The sequence below is a fragment of the Neolamprologus multifasciatus genome, chromosome 23, assembly GCF_963576455.1.
Source record: "Neolamprologus multifasciatus chromosome 23, fNeoMul1.2, whole genome shotgun sequence".
NCBI classification, from domain to species: Eukaryota; Metazoa; Chordata; class Actinopteri; order Cichliformes; family Cichlidae; genus Neolamprologus; species Neolamprologus multifasciatus.
The window spans coordinates 13,834,918-13,859,340 of record NC_140460.1 but is presented as its reverse complement, the minus strand read 5'-3'; the positions used below and the strand labels follow the sequence as shown (position 1 = coordinate 13,859,340).

Sequence of the window (24,423 nt, the reverse complement as noted above, 5' to 3'; positions counted from 1 at the left end):
GACCTGAATCACCCTAAATGCCGTTTCCGTAAAGAAGCCCACAGGGCACTCGTGGAAATATGTGTCCTTGTCTTATCTGTAAACAGCATCACCCACAGGCACAGTCCTGTTTACTGTCCCTCGCTGGTTCAGTGTCACTTGTTTACCTTCATGGTGAGGTGAGGAATTTCTGATGTCATCAGGTGCAAGAGACCGTTTCATGTTAGACCTGCTGTAAGTCAGACACTTGTAAATGTTTTTCACCTCCAAACCAAACATGGCTGCTCATGTGTTTGGAGTGTCAGGACACACACAAGGTGTCTCCACTATCTGCTGCTTTCAGAATTGGTAAATACTCACACATACAATGAAAAAATCCACTTCATGTAGAAGGGGTGTATTTGGTTTGTAGGAGTTGGTGTGCTTTTTTACGCTTATCTTAGTCCAATCCTGTAAGTGATTCAAAGCTACTGTCAGCTAAGAAAAGGTTTGAAGTCATGAATTGGGACAGCCATGCAGCAGTGTTATTCATTGAAGAGCCCCCCCATTAAAAGAAACTGTCAGTGGCTGCCGGTTAACCTCCTGTTGTTCCCCGTAGAACAGCAGACTGGAAGCTCAGTTAGACCCCATGCACATGGTAATGTGAGGAATGCGGCCATTTCCTCCTTTCTGGAAAACAAAAGGAGCTGCTGAAGCACCAGGCTTGTCCCACCTCACATACCAAGGGCGGTGCGCCCAGATCGCAGTCTGCTTTGTGTTGGCCCAGTCAGCCCATCAACAGGTCCCAGTGACTGATCTTAGGTATCACTTCTGATGGCAATCATCCTCGAAAATATGGCGTAAATTAGACTTTCTACCTTTCTTACCCGAGGAGTACACAGCCATAACACCTGCCACCTGTAAGAAACAAGTATGAGACACATGTAAACCTGGAATATACAGTGGGGCAAAAAAGTATTTAGTCAGCCACCGATTGTGCAAGTTCCCCCACTTAAAATGATGACAGAGGTCAGTAATTTGCACCAGAGGTACACTTCAACTGTGAGAGACAGAATGTGAAAAAAAAATCCATGAATTCACATGGTAGGATTTGTAAAGAATTTATTCGTAAATCAGGGTGGAAAATAAGTATTTGGTCACCTCAAACAAGGAAAATCCCTGGCTCTCACAGACCTGTAACGTCTTCTGTAAGAAGCTTTTCTGTCCCCCACTCGTTACCTGTATGAATGGCACCTGTTTGACCTCATCATCTGTATAAAAGACACCTGTCCACAGCCTCAACCAGTCAGACTCCAAACTCCGCCATGGCCAAGACCAAAGAGCTTTCGAAGGACACCAGGAAAAGAATTGTAGACCTGCACCAGACTGGGAAGAGTGAATCTACAATAGGCAAGCAGCTTGGTGTGAAAAAATCAACTGTGGGAGCAATCATCAGAAAATGGAAGACATACAAGACCACTGATAATCTCCCTCAATCTGGGGCTCCACGCAAGATCTCATCCCGTGGGGTCAAAATGATCATGAGAACGGTGAGCAAAGATCCCAGAACCACACGGGGGGACCTGGTGAATGACCTGCAGAGAGCTGGGACCAAAGTAACAAAGGTCACCATCAGTAACACACTACAACGGCAGGGAATCAAATCCCGCAGTGCCAGACGTGTTCCGCTGCTGAAGCCAGTGCATGTCCAGGCCTGTCTGAAGTTTGCCAGAGAGCACATGGATGATACAGCAGAGGATTGGGAGAATGTCATGTGGTCAGATGAAACCAAAGTAGAACTTTTTGGTATAAACTCAACTCGTCGTGTTTGGAGGAAGAAGAATACTGAGTTGCATCCCAAGAACACCATACCTACTGTGAAGCATGGGGGTGGAAACATCATGCTATGGGGCTGTTTTTCTGCCAAGGGGACAGGACGACTGATCCGTGTTAAGGACAGAATGAATGGGGCCAAGTATCGTGAGATTTTGAGCCAAAACCTCCTTCCATCAGTGAGAACTTTGAAGATGAAACGAGGCTGGGTCTTCCAACATGACAATGATCCAAAACACACCGCCCGGGCAACAAAGGAGTGGCTCCGTAAGAAGCATTTGAAAGTCCTGGAGTGGCCTAGCCAGTCTCCAGACCTCAACCCCATAGAAAATCTGTGGCGGGAGTTGAAAGTCCGTGTTGCTCGGCGACAGCCCCAAAACATCACTGCTCTTGAGAAGATCTGCATGGAGGAATGGGCCAAAATACCAGCTACTGTGTGTGCAAACCTGGTAAAGACCTATAGTAAACGTTTGACCTCTGTTATTGCCAACAAAGGTTATGTTACAAAGTATTGAGTTGTATTTTTGTTATTGACCAAATACTTATTTTCCACCCTGATTTACGAATAAATTCTTTACAAATCCTACCATGTGAATTCATGAATTTTTTTTTCACATTCTGTCTCTCACAGTTGAAGTGTACCTCTGGTGCAAATTACTGACCTCTGTCATAATTTTAAGTGGGGGAACTTGCACAATCGGTGGCTGACTAAATACTTTTTTGCCCCACTGTATACAATATATGCCCTTTAGGCACTCTTGGTAACATTTAGACATGGGGATGGGTATTCTTACACCAGGAGGAACCTAGGGCCCAATACAACATATGATCTGACAAGGGTATGAGGATTTTATCCTAGTATTTAACAGCAATCGGCAAACCACCTTCCCAGACCATCACTGACCTAGCTCCAAACTGGTCATGCTATACGATGTTGCAGGCAGCATAACATTCCGCAGAGCATCTCTAGAAACATGCAGGAGTACCCCACTGGAGATTATTCTGTAGGGCTCTGGCAGTGCTCCTCCTGTTCCTCCTCACACAAAAGACCTTATACCAGTCCTCCTGGTGGGTTGATGCCCTTCTACGTGCCTGTCAGCTCAGGATATATCAGTGACCACATTCTTGACACTGTGCTGGGAGACATGACAAACCTTCTTGGAGAAGATCTTGAAGGAACCAGACATCTGAAAGGGCTGCTTATTCTACCAACAGTGACAGGGATACCAAATCTCGATGAAGCTGAAATGACTTTGTGATTATACCTGAATAGAGTTTGGTTGTACACAACTGTATTTTTTAGGAGATGAGGTCTTTTGATGGCCACATCTCGATGTTTAGGCATACGCTAAAAATAACCCTCCAGCTAAAAGTTTGAGATTTGCTTCTAAAAAACAGAAATAGCTGAGTGGGTTTTTACTTTAGAGCAAATAAAACTGATAACACACTTAAAATGACTGTTTTACTACTGTGTAAATGTGATGAAATGCTAAATATAAGCTGCAACCAGAAGCTAACTGGCAAAAAGTAGCAAAGAGAAACTAAAATGACAAACATAAGCACACACAGCAACACTTCCAGATGCATTTACCCTTTATACCTGTATATGGATGAAAATTTGTAAATGTGTCCACTGTCAAACTTTAAAGACGATTTAAAAAATGCTTCAGCTAATTAGCCTAGCTTAAAGACAGGAAGCTAGGAGACAGGGCTACCCAGCAATTACTTAGCTTGGCAAAACTCTCACTCTAGTCTTTGGTAATGACTCACCTGGATATTCTGTTTTTCCCAAAATATTTCTATAAATATGTCTTTAAAAGAATAAAAACTTTATTAAACAAAAATGTTTTTTTTTCTATAATGGGTTTATTCCACCAAGTGACTTGCATTGCTGTTTGCTTTGTTTTAATGATTTATGGTCTGATTATTAGGTGTTTGACTTCTCATGTAGCCTGCTATACAATGCTGAGACAGAAGTACCTGGAAATTACTGTTGTTTGTAGCGTGGGAAAGGTTGCATAATCTAATTTCCAGGCAACAGGAATGCACAGTCACTCATACTTGATCACTTTCATAATGACTTTATAGTTTCAACTGACATTTCAAGTCTTAAATTCTATTTTATTAAGTATGATCCCAAATGGAGTCAAAAAGGGGGCTGTTGTATCATGTAGGTAATTGTTTAACCCATGAGCGTGTAGTGTTCTTCACTTTGTTACGTTTGGTTTCAAAATATCAGTGCTACACTACCCAATGGGTGACATTACTTTGTCTATATTAATCTTTTATATATTAGGGTTTTACCTGCTAATAAAAATATTAGCACCCTCTGAATAGGCTTTGATATTACATTAAAATGATCAGACTAACTACTTTCCTTCACTCAAGCTTAAAATGCATTTTTTGTTTATCATATGGCTAAAAATACCAGGGGAATTCACAGGCTTCTGTAAAGTCAAACTGATTCTTTGCCCCAACTGTATGTGGGTCAGTTATGCTTATGTGCATAGTGACCCACCAAAGGCCAGTTTTGAAGCCAGAAGAACCTGCGCTGAACCAAAGACTGAATGTACAGATACCGGCATCATTCTGTCTCATTACATATAGACAAATGTGTGAGGTGTCATAAACCTAAGCTTATCCAGAGGATCATGAAATGGTGAAACCTGTTTATCAGTTCTTCAGCATTCTTTAGCAGCTGTTGGACTTCAACTGCCATGCAAATCGATGCCTGTGACTGTTTAAGATAAAGCAACCTGCACTGTCGGCTGCGAGCATCACATTAAAAAGAGAAGACTTGTTTACACTCACTACAACCTCAAATCACTGGATCAGTTTGATGGTGTTCATGCACTCAATAACATTACTGCTGCACAGCCCCCACTGCCAGCTGATCCCAGGGTCTACATCCACATGCAGCCGGTGTTTGAGGTGGAGGGGAGAACAGCAGATGGCAGGGCTGCCCCCATCATGTCTGCTTTCTTGGGAGAACAATGCATCTCTCAGAGCTCTTATTAAAGGAGGGGAAGGGGGGTTTCAGTCCGCGGACAGCTGGCAGGCAGCATGCCTCACGTCGCCCCTCTCCCCTCCATGTCCACACATACACACTGCAATTAACTGGCACGGGCTGCAGCTTAAATATTTACCAGGTCCATGCAAACAAAAGAAATAAAGATTAGTCCAGGTCTCAGTGATATGACATAATTTTTCATCTGCAGCTCAGTGTAGCAGGTATAAAATCTGTTACCGAGTTTGTGTCAAATGTCAAGTTTGTGTATAAGGATCACAGAGCAAGAGGACCAAAACGCAGGACAGAGTAAAAGCTCCAAATCCAAAGCTTTTATCGGGTCTGAGATCATTCAGGGGTGGGCAGACAACAAACCAGGTGAGGATGAGCAGGCAAATGAAAGGTCAATAAAACAGGTACAAATGTACAAGGAAACAAAAATTCAAGAAGAGAAGAACTTTGAACAGGGAAAATAGCTGGAATGTTTGACTGTGATCGTCTATAGTTAGATAGCCATAAAAGGTGGACATGGGTTCTGGGGCTAGAAAGTGAAGCCAGTATGGAAGTGCCTTAAGCATGCATTCTTTTTTATGAAAAGCAGGGGGCGAGTCTATAGTTATAAATAACAACTGTATAACATTGTATAGAAAAATGAGGAAAAAGAGGCTACAGCTTACATGATCTATGAGCTCAGTAAAAACTCCCTTGATGTGATATTCTGGTTTGTTGCTGGTTAAAAGTCGCATTTAATACAACACGATGTTCAGTATGGAGATTATGATCTTCATAAATCAGGAGAAAGCTGGAGATTGTGATGGGCGGGCATACCTTGTGATCTGCAAGTTTCTGTTGGGTCCATCCTTTTCAGAAAGCTAACAACCACAGAAATGTTTAGCCTGAGGCTAAACAAACATTCACTTTAATCACACTCTAGATCTTGTTCTAACATATGGCATAGAAACTGAACATTTAACAGTGTTTCCTGAAAACCCTCTCCTGTCTGATCATTTCTTGATAACATTTACATTTACAATAATTGATTACGCAGCAGTGGAAAGTGGACTTTATCAAAGTAGATGTCTTTCTGAAAGCGCTGTAACTAAGTTTAAGAATATAATCCAGCCACTGTTATCATCGTCAATGCCCTGTACCAACACAGAGCAGAGCAGCTATCTGAACGATACCCCAACAGAGGTCGATTATCTTGTTAATAATTTCACCTCCTCACTACGTACGACTCTGGATACTGTAGCTCCAGTGAAAACTAAGGCCTCTAATCAGAAGTACCTGACCCCGTGGTATAATTCTCAAACACGTACCCTAAAGCAGATGACTCGTAATCTGGAGAGGAAATGGCGTGTCACAAATTTAGAGGATCATCATTTAGCCTGGAGAAATAGTTTGTTGCTTTATAAGAAAGCCCTCCGCAAAGCCAGAACAGCTTACTACTCATCACTGATTGAAGAAAATAAGAACAACCCCAGGTTTCTCTTCAGCACTGTAGCCAGGCTGACAAAAAGTCAGAGCTCTTTTGAGCCAACCATCCCTTTAACGTTAACTAGTGATGACTTCATGAACTTCTTCACAAATAAAATTTTTATCATTAGAGAAAAAATTACCAATAATCATCCCACAGATGTAATATTATCTACATCTACTCTTAGTACCATTGATGTTAAGTTAGACTCTTTTTCTCCAATCGATCTTTCTGAGTTAACTTCAATAATTACTTCCTCCAAACCATCAACGTGTCTTTTAGACCCCATTCCTACAAAACTGCTCAAAGAAGTCCTGCCATTGATTAATTATTCGATCTTATATATGATCAACCTATCTCTAATAATCGGCTATGTACCACAGGCCTTCAAGGTGGCTGCCGTTAAACCTTTACTCAAAAAGCCATCTCTAGACCCAGCAGTCTTAGCTAATTATAGGCCAATCTCCAACCTTCCTTTCATATCAAAAATCCTTGAAAGAGCAGTTGTCAAACAGCTAACAGATCATCTGCAGAGGAATGGTTTATTTGAAGAGTTTCAGTCAGGTTTCAGGGCTCATCACAGCACAGAAACAGCTTTAGTGAAGGTTACAAATGATCTTCTTATGGCCTCTGACAGTGGACTCATCTCTGTGCTTGTCCTTCTTGACCTTAGTGCAGCATTCGATACTGTTGACCATAATATCCTATTAGAGCGATTAGAACATGCTGTAGGTATTACAGGTATTGCACTGCAGTGGTTTGTATCATATCTATCTAATAGACTCCAATTTGTGCATGTAAATGGAGAGTCCTCTTCTCACACTGAGGTTAATTATGGAGTTCCACAGGGTTCAGTGCTAGGACCAATTCTGTTTACATTATACATGCTTCCCCTAGGCAGCATCATTAGAAGACATAGCATACATTTTCACTGCTATGCAGATGACACCCAGCTCTATCTGTCCATGAAGCCAGATAACACACACCAATTAGTTAAACTGCAGGAATGTCTTAAAGACATAAAGACTTGGATGGCCACTAACTTTCTGCTTCTTAACTCAGATAAAACTGAGGTCATTGTACTCGGTGCTGAAAAGCTTAGAAATATGGTATCTAACCAGATTCTTACTCTGGATGGCATTACCTTGGCCTCCAGTAACACTGTGAGGAACCTTGGAGTCATTTTTGACCAGGATATGTCCTTCAACGCACATATTAAACAAATATGTAAGACTGCGTTCTTCCATTTGCGCAACATCGCTAAAATTAGAAATATCCTGTCTCAGAGTGACGCTGAAAAACTAGTTCATGCATTTATTACTTCCAGGCTGGACTACTGCAATTCATTATTATCAGGATGTCCAAAAAACTCACTGAAAAGCCTTCAGTTAATCCAAAATGCTGCAGCAAGAGTACTGACAGGGACTAGAAAGAGAGAGCATATTTCTCCTGTTTTGGCTTCCCTTCATTGGCTTCCTGTTAAATCCAGAATTGAATTCAAAATCCTGCTCCTCACATACAAGGTCTTAAATAATCAGGCCCCATCTTATCTTAATGACCTTGTGGTACCATATCACCCTATTAGAGCACTTCGCTCTCGCTCTGCAGGCCTACTTGTTGTTCCTAGAGTATTTAAAAGTAGAATGAGAGGGAGAGCCTTCAGTTTTCAGGCCCCTCTTCTGTGGAACCAGCTTCCAGTTTGGATTCGGGAGACAGACACTATCTCTACTTTTAAGATTAGGCTTAAAACTTTCCTTTTTGCTAAAGCATATAGTTAGGGCTGGACCAGGTGACCCTGGTCCTCCCTTAGTTATGCTGCAATAGATGTAGGCTGCCGGGGGATTCCCATGATGCATTGAGTTTTTCCTTTCCAGTCACCTTTCTCACTCACTATGTGTTAATAGACCTCTCTGCATTGAATCATATCTGTTATTAATCTCTGTCTCTCTTCCACAGCATGTCTTTTATCCTGTCTTCCTTCTCTCACCCCAACCGGTCGCAGCAGATGGCCGCCCCTCCCTGAGCCTGGTTCTGCCGGAGGTTTCTTCCTGTTAAAAGGGAGTTTTTCCTTCCCACTGTCGCCAAACTGCTTGCTCATAGGGGGTCATATGATTGTTGGGCTTTTCTCTGTATCTATGAAGCGCCTTGAGGCGACATTTGTTGTGATTTGGCGCTATATAAATAAAATTGAATTGAATTGAATTGAATTAAAAAAACAAACAAGACTTTGCCTAGCTTCATAGTGTGTTAAAGGTATAGCATAACTTGATGTACACTTTCCCAAATAATAATGAGACGTCTTTGTGAATGAGACCTCAGCAGCCGTGATAGGTCTGGTTGGTCGAACTGAATAAAATAGGCCTTTATTGTCACTGTACATGTACAAACAAATTGTGGCATGGTACGTACATGTGGCATAAATGCAGTTTGCTCATTAGCACAAGGATAACACTTCTATGGAACGTAGGGCTGCTTGCTAATGAAGCTAGTTAAAATAGTTTGTATTGTGCTGGCGGAGATGCATGCAGCTCTTTTCATACCTCTGATGTATGCACTCAGCCGGTTTAGTCGTTCCAAGTGTTGAATACTAGAGGATATGTCATTGGCCATTTTTCATATACAGTCTATAATAAAACTCGCCAATAAGCTTGGAATCATGTAAAGTTGCTGCTGTTGTCTGAGCTTGGTTCTGCTGCTTTAGATAAAGCAGTGTTTAAAAGCGTCACCGTGGAAACTGGCGGATTTTTCTTGATTTTCTGACATGAAAACAAAGTTACTGAAGTAAAAGAAATTAGTAATAAATGAAAGGATTTTCCTCAGTTTGTGATGAGAAACGGAGACAGACTGGCTTAATTTAGCACATCTAAGTTGATGTCTAAAAATAAAATATAATAATAATGATAATATAATAAAAATAAATAGCGTTTTGTGACAATTTTTTTATTTTGACGCAAATGTTTTTCAAAATATCAAATTTTATTCCTAAAGTATTTGAACAGCTATTTTACTGCTTTTTATCTTTTTTGTGCGGCAGTGCCACAGAAACATTCAAACATGAGAATGCAGGGACTTAAATCTTCCTCAGCTATAGAAACTGTGCATTCAAATGTCCTGAAGCCGCACAACAAAAAACAACAACGAGCTCTTTTACATGACACAAGCAGCCAGCTGAGGGGCTGCTGCTTCTGCTGCTCTGAATCCATTTTTTTTAAACACACCGCCCCTCTCTCCTCCTCTTCCTCCTCCTCCTCCTCTCCCCCTCCCCTCTGCTCTGCTTTTGATCCCACAGGGACTCGGAGCCTTTGCATTCCTGTCATTCCAGCCGCAGCGAACAATCAGCTCTCAGTTATTTATTAGTGCGTCTCGCAGCTCCGCTCCGCTCAGTCTGCTGCTTGCTACCCGTCAGCGCGCACACATGCGCACGGAGGAAAGGAGCTCCGCACACTTGTGGACGTTTATTTTGAACAATAAGCGCAGATCATTGATTTGAGATACGACGGCACCGCTCACTGTGCGATGAGACTAAAATTTGGTGAGTTTAGCATTTTATCTGAATAGGTTTATCTGAACGTTTTCTGTCGGTTTGTGTGTGGTCGGAGTCCACTCCGGATGGAGTTACTTACTTAACAGATTACATCTGAGTCCCGTTTTAATTCAAAACAGATTGGATATCTTCATCTCATTTGTCTCATTCATGCAGGAGCTATAAAGGCACAAACCATTTAAATTTAGAGTTACCCATAAAGCTTTTGCATTTTGTGTTTTATGTGTGTAGAATTCAAACGCAAATAGTAAAGAACAGTAAAGAATTTAAAGACTTTTCACACTTTGTAAAAACAAAACAAGAACATTTACTTTGGCCAAATTGACCCTCTGGCGGCCGGTTCTGGCCACCAGGCCCTATGTTTCACACCCCTGACATTAAGGTCTTTAAACTGATTTTTAAATAATCTTTACTGCTGCTTTTTCAGCTTGGAGAATTAGACTTGATGATGTTTTGTGTAATTCACTCTTGATCTCATGTAGCTGTGTAGTTATTTTGTGCGGTCGGGACACATTGTAGTGGTTTAATAAGGCATTCATTTTACTCTCTCTCCAGATTTTCACGTTGAAAGTTAAAATGAGTTAATTGTATAAAGCATCCAGTGCATTTTAAAGCATCCATCATTCATATTCTGAAGACTTTATATGTCTTCATCATGTTTTGGGCACTATCTAATCTTGAATCACTGGAATTTTTTGAGTGTGTGCGACCGTTGAGTATTATGCTTGTGTGACTGGAGAAAGTTATGCATTGCAGCATGTGGGCCATAAAAACTGGATCTCCAGTGACATCACTATCAGGGGTATTTCCAGCTACAGCTCGTGCACACACAGCATTGTGTAACAGAAGTGTGGATACGTTTGTGCAGTGTTGAGTCTGACCACAGTTCTTTTCCTTTCAGATGTGTGATTTGTGAAGCGCCCACGCTGCCACATCGAGGCTTGTTTTTGTTTTGTTTTTTTAAAAACTGTTTTTTCATTGGCTGACATGAGAACTGCCGAGGAGTCCTCTGGAACGGTCCTGCACCGTCTCATCCAGGAACAGCTCCGCTACGGAAACCTGACGGACACGCGCACGCTTCTAGCCATCCAGCAGCAGGCACTGCGTGGAGGCAGCAGCGGCGGCGGCACCGGCAGTCCCCGTTCCTCTCTGGAGAGCCTCACTCAGGAGGACACTCAATACATCCAGATGTCAACAAGGCAGGAGCCTCAAGGTCAGGAGCACCAAGGAGACAGCTTGCACTCTGAGAGCCCCGTGTGCCACCTGTACCATCTCCACAAGGAGGAACTGCCTACTTACGAGGAAGCCAAAGCCCACTCCCAGTTCCTGAACTCTCAGAAGGGGCAGGCGGAGCACAATGGACCCAGCATGGATGTAGTGGGAAGTGGAAGTGAGGCACAGTGGGATCTGAAGAGAGAGCACACTCGCTCTCTCAGTGAGAGACTCATGCAGCTTTCTCTGGAGAGAAACAGGTCTAGGGACAGTCTGCCTATGAGTTCCTCACACAGCTACCCACAGCTCTATAATCATCACAATAATGTTTTAAATGCTGCGACACCTGACAGACAAAGGGCTCAGCCGTGTGCAGAGCAGCGAGGACCACCCCCAGACTATCCTTTCTGTGTCAGACTTCCTGGATACATGCTCAGCCACTCACAGGAATATGTGCAATACAACCAAGACAACCATCCTCCCCTCTACACACAACAGCACAGGTAACATCCACAAACACATGCGCTATCAAAAAAAGAAGAACAGCCCCAGAGAAGTCTGCTGTTCTTTTATTTTGGCGGTCTTTTCAGCACTGTTGCTATCTCCTGTCTGCAGGTTTGTGTCCGCTCAGTCGCAGGAGACTCACAACGGCATCACAGCAGCTTCAGACAGCAACTCCCCTCAGAGCGACACATTAATGCGGGAGAACGAGCGGCTCAGGAAGGAACTGGAGGTGTACACGGAAAAGGCCACCAGGCTTCAGAAGGTGAGAGGACGGTAGTGAATGGTTCGTTGAGGTCGCGAGAAAGCAAACGTTTTTAGCTGGTGCAGGAGGTGACGGGTTTTCTCACTAATTCAGAGCATGGAATCTCTACAACGCATCTCCTTTTGTCTTTAAAAACATGTCGGCATGTGAGGAGATAAATGGCTGGCACCTGGGATCACGAGTGTTCAGTCTGGAATGTTAATTCCATTATTCATTCACGTAGTGTTAAAGAGACATTTCACAGCGGGTGGCATTCAGTAGACTAATTCGCCTCATTGATATTAACATTTGCAACATAAACCAGACAATATGCAGGAATTCCTCCCCCAGAGACTCATTTTCTCTCTTTCTTCCCAGTTGGAGTTGGAGATTCAGAGGATATCTGAGGCTTATGAGACCCTCATGAAAGGCTCTGGCAAGCGAGAAACTCTGGAGAAAACGATGAGGAATAAACTAGAGGCAGAGGTTAAGAGAATGCATGACTTCAACAGAGACCTGCGAGGTAAGGTTCCGTTTTTATTTGTCTGTCTCCTGGCTTTAAACCTACCTTATGCGTGTGTGCTTATTGTGGTATGCTGGTCATCTCTGTGCAGAGCAACTCGACGTGGCTAACAAGCACAGAGCGGACTGCGCCGACCCGAAGCAGCACGTCTTTGTCAAACTCCTGGAGCAAAGTGAGTCTGCATCAGTCTTTTGTTACAAACTCCTCTCACGCTGCAGTTCATCACAGATTCAATCACAATTCCCTGTGAAACACTGAACAATAGCAGGAACATAGCTGAGCAGGGATTGGTTTCCTTCTTTAGTGATGTGGTGCTGTCTACATGTTGTCACACAAATGGGTGTATCTCTCCTGTAAGTTACTTTTGGCACCTAGACTCCAGACTTTTTTTTAATGCTGCAGTAAATGTGGCCTGGATTCCTGAGATGTTTTTAGGGCTTTCAGGGTTTTCGCCACTAGGGATGCCCCCCCCCCCCCTTTTTTTTTTTTTAACTGATGTGCTCAGTTTTGCATTGCTACTAATGACCTCCCTTCTCAAGGGGAACTAATACGTCTGGGTGTCCTGGCCTAACTCTACATGACCCATGACTTGCTCATTCTCCTTGTTTGGGCATTTCTTTTTCATGCCATAGCTTAATGATGATCGGCCACTTGTGAATATTTCTTTGCTCCCTTTTAGCTCTGTTCAGAACTGAGCTGTAGAGAAATCCCTACAGCGAGGATTAGGTGGAATGACACTTATGTTGGAACATTTGGGCAGTAAATGCAGTCGTGTCAGTGTCTATGATTATCTTTCCCAAACGGTTATCTCAGCATAGCAGAGAAGAGCAGTACAATAGTGGGATGTGTAGTTTATATGTTTGTGTTATGAGAACCACATGAAATATATTTTGAGCTGCTTGTTTACTTCACGTCCTCAGAGACATTCCAGAGCTTTTACCAGTACAAGGCTATGCCTGTGTGCGTAAGTGGATAAGAGGAAGTCTGCATTCCCTCCACAGGCATGCACTCATGTTGTGTAATCAGCCCCCTTTTAAAGAGGCATGTCAGTTAAACTTTCTAAAAGGGCTCATTGAAATGCAGACTAGCTTTCAAAGATTCAATGAGAAATATTGTTTTTACTGATCCCATGTTTACGAGGGCAATAAACTTGGCAGAAAATGAGGTGTCAAATGTTTTGATGTTGAACCACATGCCTTTATGTCTGTTGTTGGGTCACATTCCTTAGAAAATGCACTGAAATGCTCCTGGAGTGAAGGCTTCACTGACCCCAGCGAAGGCCATGGGAGCTTCTCTTTAGAGGAGACCCCGATTTCACTCTTTTTCTTTTTTTTTCAGTGATATAGTTTTATAAGCTTAAAAAAATCAAACAAAAGCCAGGAAGAATCTCAAAAGATTTATTTTTAAGTTGGTAAGAGCTGGACATTTTTGGAAATGGTTATGAGCAGAGGTGACTAACAAACAAGCTGAGTGGTCGAGCAGGAAATGAGGAAAATCATATCAGACTCACTTTAACATTTCTTTGACCTTTGTGGTTGTTTCTCAGAGTCGGAGCCTCGTCACCTTCATTAACCCGCTGTTTCCTGTATTGCAGATGAAGAGCAGCAGCGGGAGCGCGAATGTCTGGAGAAGCAGATTCAGCACCTGCGAGTGTCCAGGGAGGAGTGCCAGCGGAAACGGGACCTGATGGAGCAGGCTCTGGCCTCGGCGCAGACTCGCAACCGTCAGCTGGAAGAAGAACTTCAGAGGAAGAGGGCGTACGTGAAGAAAGTGGAGAGGCTGCAGAGTGCGCTGGCCCAGCTGCAGGCCGCCTGTGAGAAGAGGGAAGAGCTGGAGCTCCGGCTACGCACGAGGTTGGAGCAGGAGCTAAAAAGCCTCAGGGCACAACAGGTGAGGAAAACAACCGCCCCCCCCCCCCCCCCCGCCCCCCCGCCCCCCGCCCCCCATGGTTCAGTTAGCAGATTTTAACAATGTGAACATGTCTAAACGGCGTATCCTATAGAAACACTTGGTTGGCTCACAGGGTTGGATTGAGGGATAAACACATTTTCAGAGAGTCTGATTTAGAGCATTTTGTTTCCTTGGGTGTTAAACGCTCTATTCTGTCTACCGTTTCAGTCCCAGAACCAGAGCACTGATTCCACAGCTTCAGAGCCGAGCTCGTCTAGGTTGCAGCAGCATCTGAGGGAGAAGGAGGAACGTATCCTTGCCCTGGAGGCAGATATCACCAAGTGGGAGCAAAAGTACCTGGAGGAGAGCACCATGAGGCAGTTTGCAATGGATGCAGCAGCCACAGCTGCAGCACAGAGGTACAAACAAATCTGTCAAACTGGAGTGAAGATTCAAAACAGAAAAATTGGGGGATTATTTAGAAAACCTTCTATTTTATTTTCAGAGATACAACTATCATCAATCACTCCCCGCGGCACTCTCCGGACAGTAGTTTTAATGAAGATCTGCCGTTGTCCCATCATAGACGTCAGGAGATGGAGAACAGGTGATCATCTTTTTATCCATACTTCATTGTCTTCGTTGTCTTCTGCCTGCTCTGTGATGTTTTTTCTAAACTCACAATGTTTTCCATGCGTTCAGGATCCGCGCTCTTCACGCTCAGCTCCTGGAGAAGGACGCGGTGATCAAAGTCCTCCAGCAGCGCTCCAGGTTGGAGCAGAGCAAGCCTGAGAAACAGGGGCTTCGTTCGGCCAGATCCGTCCCCTCCATCAACATAGCGACCGGCGGCATGGAGAGCAAAGGTGAGCTTCTGCCCTTACTATTCGTGCCGAGCTGAGGAATCTGGAATCTTTAATTTCACGCGCTATCCTGTGACAACTGCCAGACAGAATGCGCACACCCTGAAAAAGACAAAAACAAGTAGGACACAGCCCTGTTTTTAAACTGGAATGCATATCATCTCTCACTCCAGAATAGCCCCATCCAGAATAGTCATGGGAAGAGCTCTGCGCGGCAGATGTTCAGGAGCGCGTAAATGTGGATGTAGGCGGGTAATTAAGCAGTTTCTTCTCTTTGTCTGCAGGAAAGAGCCTCTCAGATGACCAGACAGGTGCAGCTGTGCTTCAGCCCAAGCTGTTTGCTGCTGCTAAGGTCCTGAGCCGAGACTGCAGCACGCAGAGTGACGAGGCCTCACAGGAGCCTGAGGCCACAGCAGAGCACGGCAAGCTCAAGATGTGTGAAGCAAGCTCAGCGGCTACACCTGGTGGGTTTTTCAAAGTGCTTAAGGCCCAATCAGCTCCTCACAGCTCATTTTAAGAATGTGTCATTGAATTAAACAGACAAATCACTCCCGACAAGTAGCTTTACATTGTTTCCTCCAGTCAAATCAGCAAACATGAATATTACAGCTGAAACACTCTGATCAAAAAAGATCCACAGAGGCCACGCTGCGTTTCTACCATAATGTGGTTGAGAGAAAATAGTTCCTCCAGGAACCACGTGGTAAGTGGGTCATGATTTCTAGAAGAAAAAGATATTGCTACTTAGTTTTCACATCAGGTTTTTGGTGCTTTCAGCACTGCAGGGCAAGTGCAGACCTCTTCACAGAGGATATTTCCAAAAACGAGCAACTCCAAAACAATCTGGACGTATAAATAACAAATATTTATCTAAACGAATGACACGTGCATCGGTAGTTTGCCTTCCAGTGTTGTTTATTCTAATCTATAAATTCTGTCCTGCCTGTAGAAACCTCGGAGGAGCCAAAGCTTCCGCTGAAGATGCTAAGGAGCCTCAACAGCTTGGGCGCAGACGTGGTGGAAATCCTCATTTGAGCGCTCGCTGCGGCTCGTATGACTGACAGCAGCACTGACACAGACTCTTGGCTGAGACTTTAAAGGGCTTCCTCAACGTCTGGCTTAAATCAACATGTGTGTGCTGAGATTTCCTTCTGCTGTTTCTGCACAACTCATAAACGGGCAGTTGGGATTCGTTCACGGTACCTGGACAGTATTTAGCGTGACAGGAACTGGGCTGCTGACTGTGCATATATTGTGCATGTTTCTCTTTTTATTTTTTAATTATGTATTGTATTTATACATGTAAATGCTGCTCATAATTGATGTGATTTTGTTTGTCCTAAATGTGCACCACTTTTTTTTTCTAATTATATACACATGACTCACTTCTTGGTTTTGTTTTCCAGTAGCATCCCTGTTACCATGCCCTCTGAAAGTAATGGGAATATTTTTAAAAGGACTCAGAATTTAACAGAGCTAAATTAACAGTTGCCCTCCTCTTTAAAATACATTCGGAGGCCTTGCTCGCAGCTCAGAGGGGGATTTGGAAACATTTTTTTTTGAATGCGAAGCCTGCAAAACGCCTGCTCGGTTCTCTCTTTAAAAAGCCTGTGAGGATTGACGCCGTTTCTCTGGGGTCTGGTTTTCCAGATCCCCGGCTAATGTTTGGGGCCTCAGAAGGTGGCTACCCAGCGTTTCGCTCCCCTCCCATGCCACAGTGGAGCTAATCTTCTCACATTCCTCGCTGAGGGAATGCTCCCGTTAAAGAAAAAGGCTATCTAAAGTCTGACCCTTCGCCCTTGTTAAAATGGCAGGCATTCTCCACATGACTCCTTTTCTGGGGTGGTTATTTCTTCTGAGTCGTGGTAGCTGGATCTACCACAAACGTCGAAACGGTCAACTATAATTGGCCCGCATTTGCTACTCCATCGCTGTTATATTCAGCTGTTTTTCAAGTATCTCACATTTCTGGGTAGACTATACTGTAAGCATAATATGGACTCTTCTATTTATTTCTCCCTGCGTGATGTAGGATCACTGAACACTGATGAATGTACACTTCTGTTTTCAATGAATGTGTTTTCTATTTAACTGGAATGTGCCACACTCCATGGGGAAAGGACATTAAAACTCATCATCAGTGGATTTCTGAAGAAGCCAATAAGCTCATCCAGTTTTTAAATATTAGCGTGTCAAACCTCACGTTTACCCAATGTTCTCCTTCATCCTCCATCACAGTGCATTTGCTGGTCAGTGCAGTGTGTCAGAGTTACTGCCCTTTGCTTATTCTGCAACATGTTTACACAAATGGCTGTTTGAAGTGAGAGAAGTTAATATATTTTGTAATTATTATTTTTTTCATATCTACTTTAAATGGTCTTGTTTCCTGGTGCCAAAGATGGACTCTATCTTTAAGTTATAGTTGATGACGAATATAAAAGGTTGTGTTAAGTTGCCTCGCTTCAGCTGGTTGACCCAACGTGATGTTGCTGTGAACTTTTGTAAAGGAAACATTTGTATGTATGCCTTAACATTTCACAATAATAAAGTTTTAATATATTCCTGATAAAAGGCTCTCTGTTCTCTTCACCGAAGTAAAGCCGTAGATGTCACCCGCTGGTTTGTAAACATTTTAAATCTGAACTTTTGGTGCTATTACCAGCTTTTTTGGAACCACAAGTGACCATATTTGAACAATTAAAAGGATTTACTTCACCCGCTAACATCAGCTAGCTAAGTTTACTGAATCCAGATAGGGTGCACCAACGGTTCCTCATTAGTTCAAAGATAAAAAGTTTAAAAATCACCTCTTGCAGTTGTTATGAAGGCAGATATCAGCTATAGAGACACAACCATTTATATCAGGCTGTAAAGACGGTGACCTCGCCTTCTTCTTTTAGCTTCCCCCTTTAGGGTCGCACCAGTGGATCATCTGCCCCTTTGTCACACCAACTCTCTGCCTGTCCTCCTTCACTACGTCCATGAATCTCCTCTATTTTCTTCACGCCTGGCATCTCCATCTTCAGCGTCCTTTGTCCAGTATATCCAATATCACTCCTCTGCACAAGTCCAAACCATCTTAGCCTCTCTAACTTCATATCCACACTTGAACTGTTCCTCTGACATACTCATCTCTAGTCACTCCCAGTGAAAATCTTAACATCTTCAGCTCAGACACTTCCAGAGTGGCCTCATTTCTTTTTGTCGCTGTGACCCTTTCCAAACATCTCAGTGACCTCAGAAATCTTCGAGTTTGAAAAATTCAGCCTCTATCCTCTGTCCACTTGAGGCTGATCCCCAAAGTGACAAAAATCTACTAGTTTTGTAGTTTTGGTCTCTTTAGATATACTGGATTTAGGGGATGACCAGGCTGTTGAGGTTAAACTTTTGTACTTACTGTTTGACTCCAAGTTTTCTTTAAAATGGCTGAAGTCTCTCCTCAGTCATCAGTCATCCTTCCAATAAATCTACTACATCAACTGAGCCAAGATCTTCTCTATTCTTCTGTGACTTCTATGACTGCTCAGCTGTGGTTGGTCTTCGTCAAGCAGAGACACAATATGATGTACAAAAACACTGCAAGTACTCTTGTACTTGTAGAAAATGTACCGTATTAGTTTCACAGCAATCTTTTTTTATCTTGCTGTTAAGATAAAGGCATCTTGCATGACAAATACCAGAAGCTGTACCTCAAATCCTAAGAAAATTAAGTTCTTGAGGATTTTAGATTTCATCTCACACAAAGTGATTCTCCAAACCTGCCCAGCAGGAACTAATCCACACGAATTCTCAGAAAATAAGAGAACCTGTAATGTCACTCAAGTTAAATGGAAATACAAATTTAACCTCAAATAATCAGATCAAATGCCAAGTAATTGATTGCATTTTGATGTGGATGTGCTTTCTTATATATTCTCAAGATGTGCAGGGACATGCAGGAATTCCTCGGTAAACTTTTAATTTTAATGTAAATATTTTTGTCTTCCTTGTTCCCCCTTGCTGAGGTTGGAATTTCATTCCTCAGATGCCAAACATTTTCCTCTCGCTGCCTTTACTTGTCATAGGCGAGTGCCACTTTTCTCAGGCGGGGAAAAGCTGCAGTAATAAATCGCCATGTGTTGAGTACCATTTTCAGCTTTGGCACCATGCGGTCTGTGATTTCCCATTATTTTGGTCCTATCTGTGCAAATGCAGATCACATTTCCTGACTCGTATGTCAGTAACTGTGAGTGAGGTGAGGCTCAGCTGAGGGGAAAGGTTAGGATTACGTGAGTACTAAGTTTGAACAGCATCATAGTGGGAAATTTAGCTGAAAAGTCATTCTCCTCCAGCCTGCATGGAGAAAGGTTAAACCTTCATGTATGCATTCCACATACATGCGGACTGGAGCATAACTTACAAAGACTGTTGTCAGGTTATCGCCATGATTTCACCACTGTGACTCCTGCCAACTGTGCGCGTGATTCAATCAGAGTGGATCAAGAACAGATGACAATGTTCTGAATTTCGACTTTGTTTGTTTTTCATGGTATGAAAGTGCAGACTCGTGTGAAATGCACTCCACACAATTCACGCTTCATCTACAGTCAGAAAAATGTTAAAGTCAAGCACCATTTGAAGCAATGCGAGATACAATCGAAGTGTGTGTGAGGAATGAAGGGGACAGTTGGTAACAAATCATCTGTCCTCCTTTCCTTTTGAGCACATTTTGTACTAAAGGCATGTGTGAAATATTTGGAAAAATAACTGTGGGGCTCTGTGTTTTGCCTTGATTTCCATGGAGATTCCAAAACTTCCTGCCTACAGCAGCCATGGAATGTGCCCCCGCCCCCTCAGCATTTCCACATAAATCAGGGCACTGACTTCTAATTTTAGGGATGTTAGAGAGACGATGCAAATCTCTCAGAGGAGGCCACTGGCAGCAAATTTTTCGGCCTGAGTCCACTGCAATATTATTTGCTGAACTTCTCGACTTAATTCAATTAAGCTTTATTTATAAAAAGTCAGCTTACAATAACAGTCACCTCTATGTAGTACGGTAAAGACTCAACAACATTAGATGAGCACCACTTGGTGATGGTGGAGACAAAGAACTCCAGCAGAAGACGCATCCAGCAGGGAGGAGCTGACATCTTAGAGAAAAGGAGCTTATTCTGCTCTCCTACTTCAACCCAACGTCACAGCAAAGCTCTGTCGATTTCAGCTGAGCATTGTTTGGGTGACATGTCACTCTCTGTCACGTTCTCATGAGGATGATGTCTTTTTATCTTGCTAAAGTGTTTTGTCTTGTTTTTTTAAGACAAAAGTCCAAGTCGTCATTATCAGCTTCTGCAGTGTTTTATCAGCACTGTTCATGTGCAGCATGTCTTTAAGCTCCATCCATCTATTTTCTTCTTCTTACCCAATGGGCTGGAGCCTAGAGTGAGAGGGGGGTACACCCTAGACAGGCCACCAGTTGATGGTAGGACCAACATAGAGAGACAAACCATTCACACTTACATTCGTGCCATTAATCATTTTATAATCTCCAATTAACCTAAGCCTATGTATATCCTTGGATAGTGGGAGGAAGCTGGAGTACCTGTAGAGAACCCATGCAGACATGGGAGAACGGGCAAACTCTCTGGCCAGATGGTGACTTTGAATCCAGTTCAAACTTCAACTCCACTTTGCCCATCGGGGACCCTCAACATGAACGTCTGAACATGATCCTTCATCTGCTCTGTGTTGATGTGTATATATTAGCCTAGCTATATCTCTGTAGCTAGCCACCAGCTACCACATCATTATATGTTAACATCTGGCTAATGTAAGTAACTTTCTGCTAAACCTTACAAATCCTTTTTTTTTTCATTGATGCCTGGACATGAAACTTTACTGTAACATCTGGGAGAACAGCCAAACTGAGTTGAAAGAATCTGGAGCTTTGTGAGCTCTCTGTGGTGCCCCAGTGTTTGATTGAGTTCAGACATAATGACTTGTTTAATTAATTGAGTTGTGAGATAATGAAGCTGCCACGTTTGAAAGGGGTTCTTGCAGAGAGTATACTTCATTAACCACGGAGAACCTCTCTTTGGTGCTTTAGCTGGTTGCTGTCTGGGTCTGCTAGTGGTTTCCAGTGAATCAACTGTGCTGCACAATCCAGAAAGGCCGATTCATTGTAGGGAAGGAATTATTAGATGAGTCAAAACACACTGTGTCTGTAGCAACACGGAGAGACGTGCTGCAGAGGACAACCTTCAGGCCAGAGAAAAACCAAAAAACCAAAATAAAAAATGAGTCAACGCTAAGATCAGACATTGTACAGCTGTGAAAAGTCACTTAACTGAAGTCTGAAATGGTTATGAGTAATTAACAATGCAGACAAATGAGTAAGAGTCAAACTGGTATGTCACAGAAAAACAGTGTTTCTTTCTTTTGCTGGTACTCATGTTAACATTTTCTTGATTTTAATCACTGATCTTACTAACTTACTGCTTACTTCCTTGGACTCATTTAATCGTTCCAAATAAAACCAGTCACAAATAATATCCAAAGAGTTTACGAGTGTTTCACAACTTAAAGAAACATACCGGCAGGTGTATGCAACTGAATAGGCACAGCTGGGGAATTCCATGGCATGCCTCAGCATGCAGCAGTGGTTGAATAACCCTTTATGATCCAGGTGGATATAAATGACGACTATGGGGAGAGAGCTGATTGCTGATGAAAGATCGTTCGTGAATTTTCACTCATGTTAATGTAGAAAAAAAAAAGAAGAACTTGACACTGTTTTAACACTTAAGTGGGAAAATACTGTAGTGACTTAAATAACTGTTATACTTTATCTTCGGATATACTCTTTTAAAATGTTCTCTTTTAGTTTATCGTACCAATACTCTTTTCCTTTATATAATTAATCATTGGTGTGTGAAGTTTATCGTTTTGATTTTTGTTTAGTTTTGGGTTCCAGTTTTATTATTACTCTTACCTCCGTGTGTTCCTCTGCTTCGTGTTTACTAGGAGTTTTCCTACTTCCATATTTAGCAGCGTCTATTTCCTGTTTTACTTTGAAAGAGTTTTTCTTTTACTGTGACTGCTTTTTCAATCTTTCTGTTGGTCTGGTTGTCTTGACTGTTTTTACATGTTGTTAATTACTATGTCCTGCATCTCTTTTAACTCTTTTGTATAATCCCGGTCAGGCACCAGTATATAATCTTATGAAACTTAATATTAATACAATTTAATATTAATATCCTAGATTATAAAAGTATATAAATGGCAGAAAACATGAAAAAAACAGAAAAGGTGCCATAAATTTGATAGTCAGAATCAGAAAAACTTTATTTATCCCCAAGGGGCAATTAGTTTTTAGCTTTGAAAAATAGTGCAAACTAACTGAAGTAGATGTGCGCTAATGCTGAAATACATTACAACATATTTACTTATAATAAAAGAGCAATTTTTGATTGTGCTAATGGAGGGCAGCATATTTCCAAAACGGGGCAAAAGAAAAAGGCATGGCATCAGCAAAGTCGCTGGGCAACAGAAATATCTATGCCAAATTCATCCTACAGTTGTTGAACCGACCTTTAAACAGACATTTCCACCTGTTAGCTAGAAATCAGCTAGTCCCAAAAACAGCATCATAAATCCCTTAAAAACTATATAAAGTACAGTTTCATATGTCCTAATCCTGTTGCTGTTTCTACAGAACTTTTTCACATGTTTCCCACAAGAAATATGTATATATCTATTTGATCACACTGATGGTATGAGATGTGTAGTTTGTAATCCAGCAGCTGAATAGCCTAACGATATGACCCAGAGTTGTGCATAGTTTTATATCTTTCCAATGGTTTTTACTTTGTTGTATACATTTTTTCCAGATGGTGTTTGTGGTTATGATTAATTGTGTAGTTTCACTGTAATTTTAGTCTCAGTAAACAAAGATAAACTAAAGCAATAATTTTGACCAAAGCAGAAAATCACAGAAAATATTTTTCTCATTTTTTCCGTTAAGTTTAGTTCTTATTTTTATGTCAGTTGGCTAAAATATTACATATATTTATACATATATTATATATATAATATTTTTTACATGTACTTCTATATGAAGTTAATCATAATAACGTTGACATATACCAGGGGAGCTTCCAGAATGTTTTAAAAAAAAAATTGGTTATCATGTCGGGGCTCACAGGAAACCAAAAGATATATGATCGGCAATATACATGGGGGTAAAGTAAACATCTGTTCTTTTGGGGTGATACAGATGTTTTACATGAAAAGGGGCTAGAGAAGACTTAAATTAGAGCATAATTCTATATTTAAAAGCTGTTTTATTTAAAACATAACCCCACCTACTAATGCAAATTTTCACTGAAATATACTTTAGAACATAAATTAAAAATACTCATTATGGAGATTCAGTAGAAAAAAGATTAAGTAGAAAAATTAGCTAAGTAAGTTTTTTTTTTCTGAGGGGGGGTTAATATCCAACACTGTGATTTGCTCTGACGAGGAACCAAAAAAGTTGCTAACCAAAATGGGTATAAGATGAGAAACTCAGTGTGACTAAAAAGGGAAAAGGGGGTAATGGAAACATGTAGAGAATGTAAAGATGTTTTGATGACCTGCTGCTGCTCTCTAGTGTTTATGTGAAGGTATTACAGTTGCTCCTCCTCGGTGTGCTGGGACTGAACTTCATGCCAGAGCTTTTTTAGTAGTGGGGCAAGCATAAAGTGTAAGAGAACAAAATGTCTTTAAGGGCTTGGATCTTAATGTTTTGAAGCTTTACTTTAAGTTTTGTTCCTGTCCTTGTGAATGGTGACAAAAGGATAGCAACATGAGTGAAAGGGAAGATTTAGAAGCTTTCTTTGTTTGTTTTGCATGTAAGCGAAAATGAAAACATTAAAAAAAAAACCTAGGGATATGTTTTATTTGATTTGCAAATGGGGACTGAGCTCCTGTTTATTAAAAATCAAAAATCAGGCAGTGGAGACCATTTTAACAGTGTTTATTTCTCCCGTAAATCAGGAAATTTACATGTTAAAGACAGCTTAACGTTTAACAGGATTTAAAATATTTCATTACATTTAACAAGTACTGACTATTGGAATACACCAAGAGTTGGCACATTATGAGGGGTGCCTGAAATCCTTTACTTTAAATATATTGGGGTGTTTTTTGTCATTTAATTCTTGAATTATGTGTCTGGTCGCTTATTTCTTTGAATTAATTAGTTTCTGTGCGGATATTTCATTGCTGTTGAAGCATAGGCAGCATCAAGTGGCCTTTAGAAGAACGGCAGTTTTTTGCACTTCCGCCTTGGCTTCATTTTTTCGGAGGTTCCCACTTGGCTCCAAAGTGAGCTCGATTGCGTCCGTCGATCA

General features: G+C 41.9%; 1 protein-coding gene across 2 annotated transcripts; it reads left to right on the top strand.

Moving 5' to 3' along the window:
* The first annotated feature begins 9,575 nt into the window (after window positions 1-9,575).
* On the top strand, window positions 9,576-17,620 carry amotl2a (angiomotin like 2a). 2 transcript variants are annotated; one of them, XM_085150287.1, is made up of 11 exons: window positions 9,576-9,807; window positions 10,721-11,534; window positions 11,647-11,797; window positions 12,155-12,299; window positions 12,391-12,471; window positions 13,894-14,189; window positions 14,424-14,608; window positions 14,695-14,796; window positions 14,892-15,052; window positions 15,334-15,513; window positions 15,999-17,620. In XM_085150287.1, exons 2-11 carry the CDS (start codon window positions 10,807-10,809, stop codon window positions 16,082-16,084), a joined length of 2,115 nt encoding a protein of 704 aa, XP_085006413.1. In that variant the 5' UTR covers window positions 9,576-9,807; window positions 10,721-10,806; the 3' UTR covers window positions 16,085-17,620. The 2 variants fall into 2 exon arrangements, with proteins under 2 accessions (XP_085006413.1, XP_085006412.1); XM_085150286.1 differs by having other exon boundaries at window positions 14,418-14,608.
* The last annotated feature ends 6,803 nt before the right edge of the window (window positions 17,621-24,423 follow it).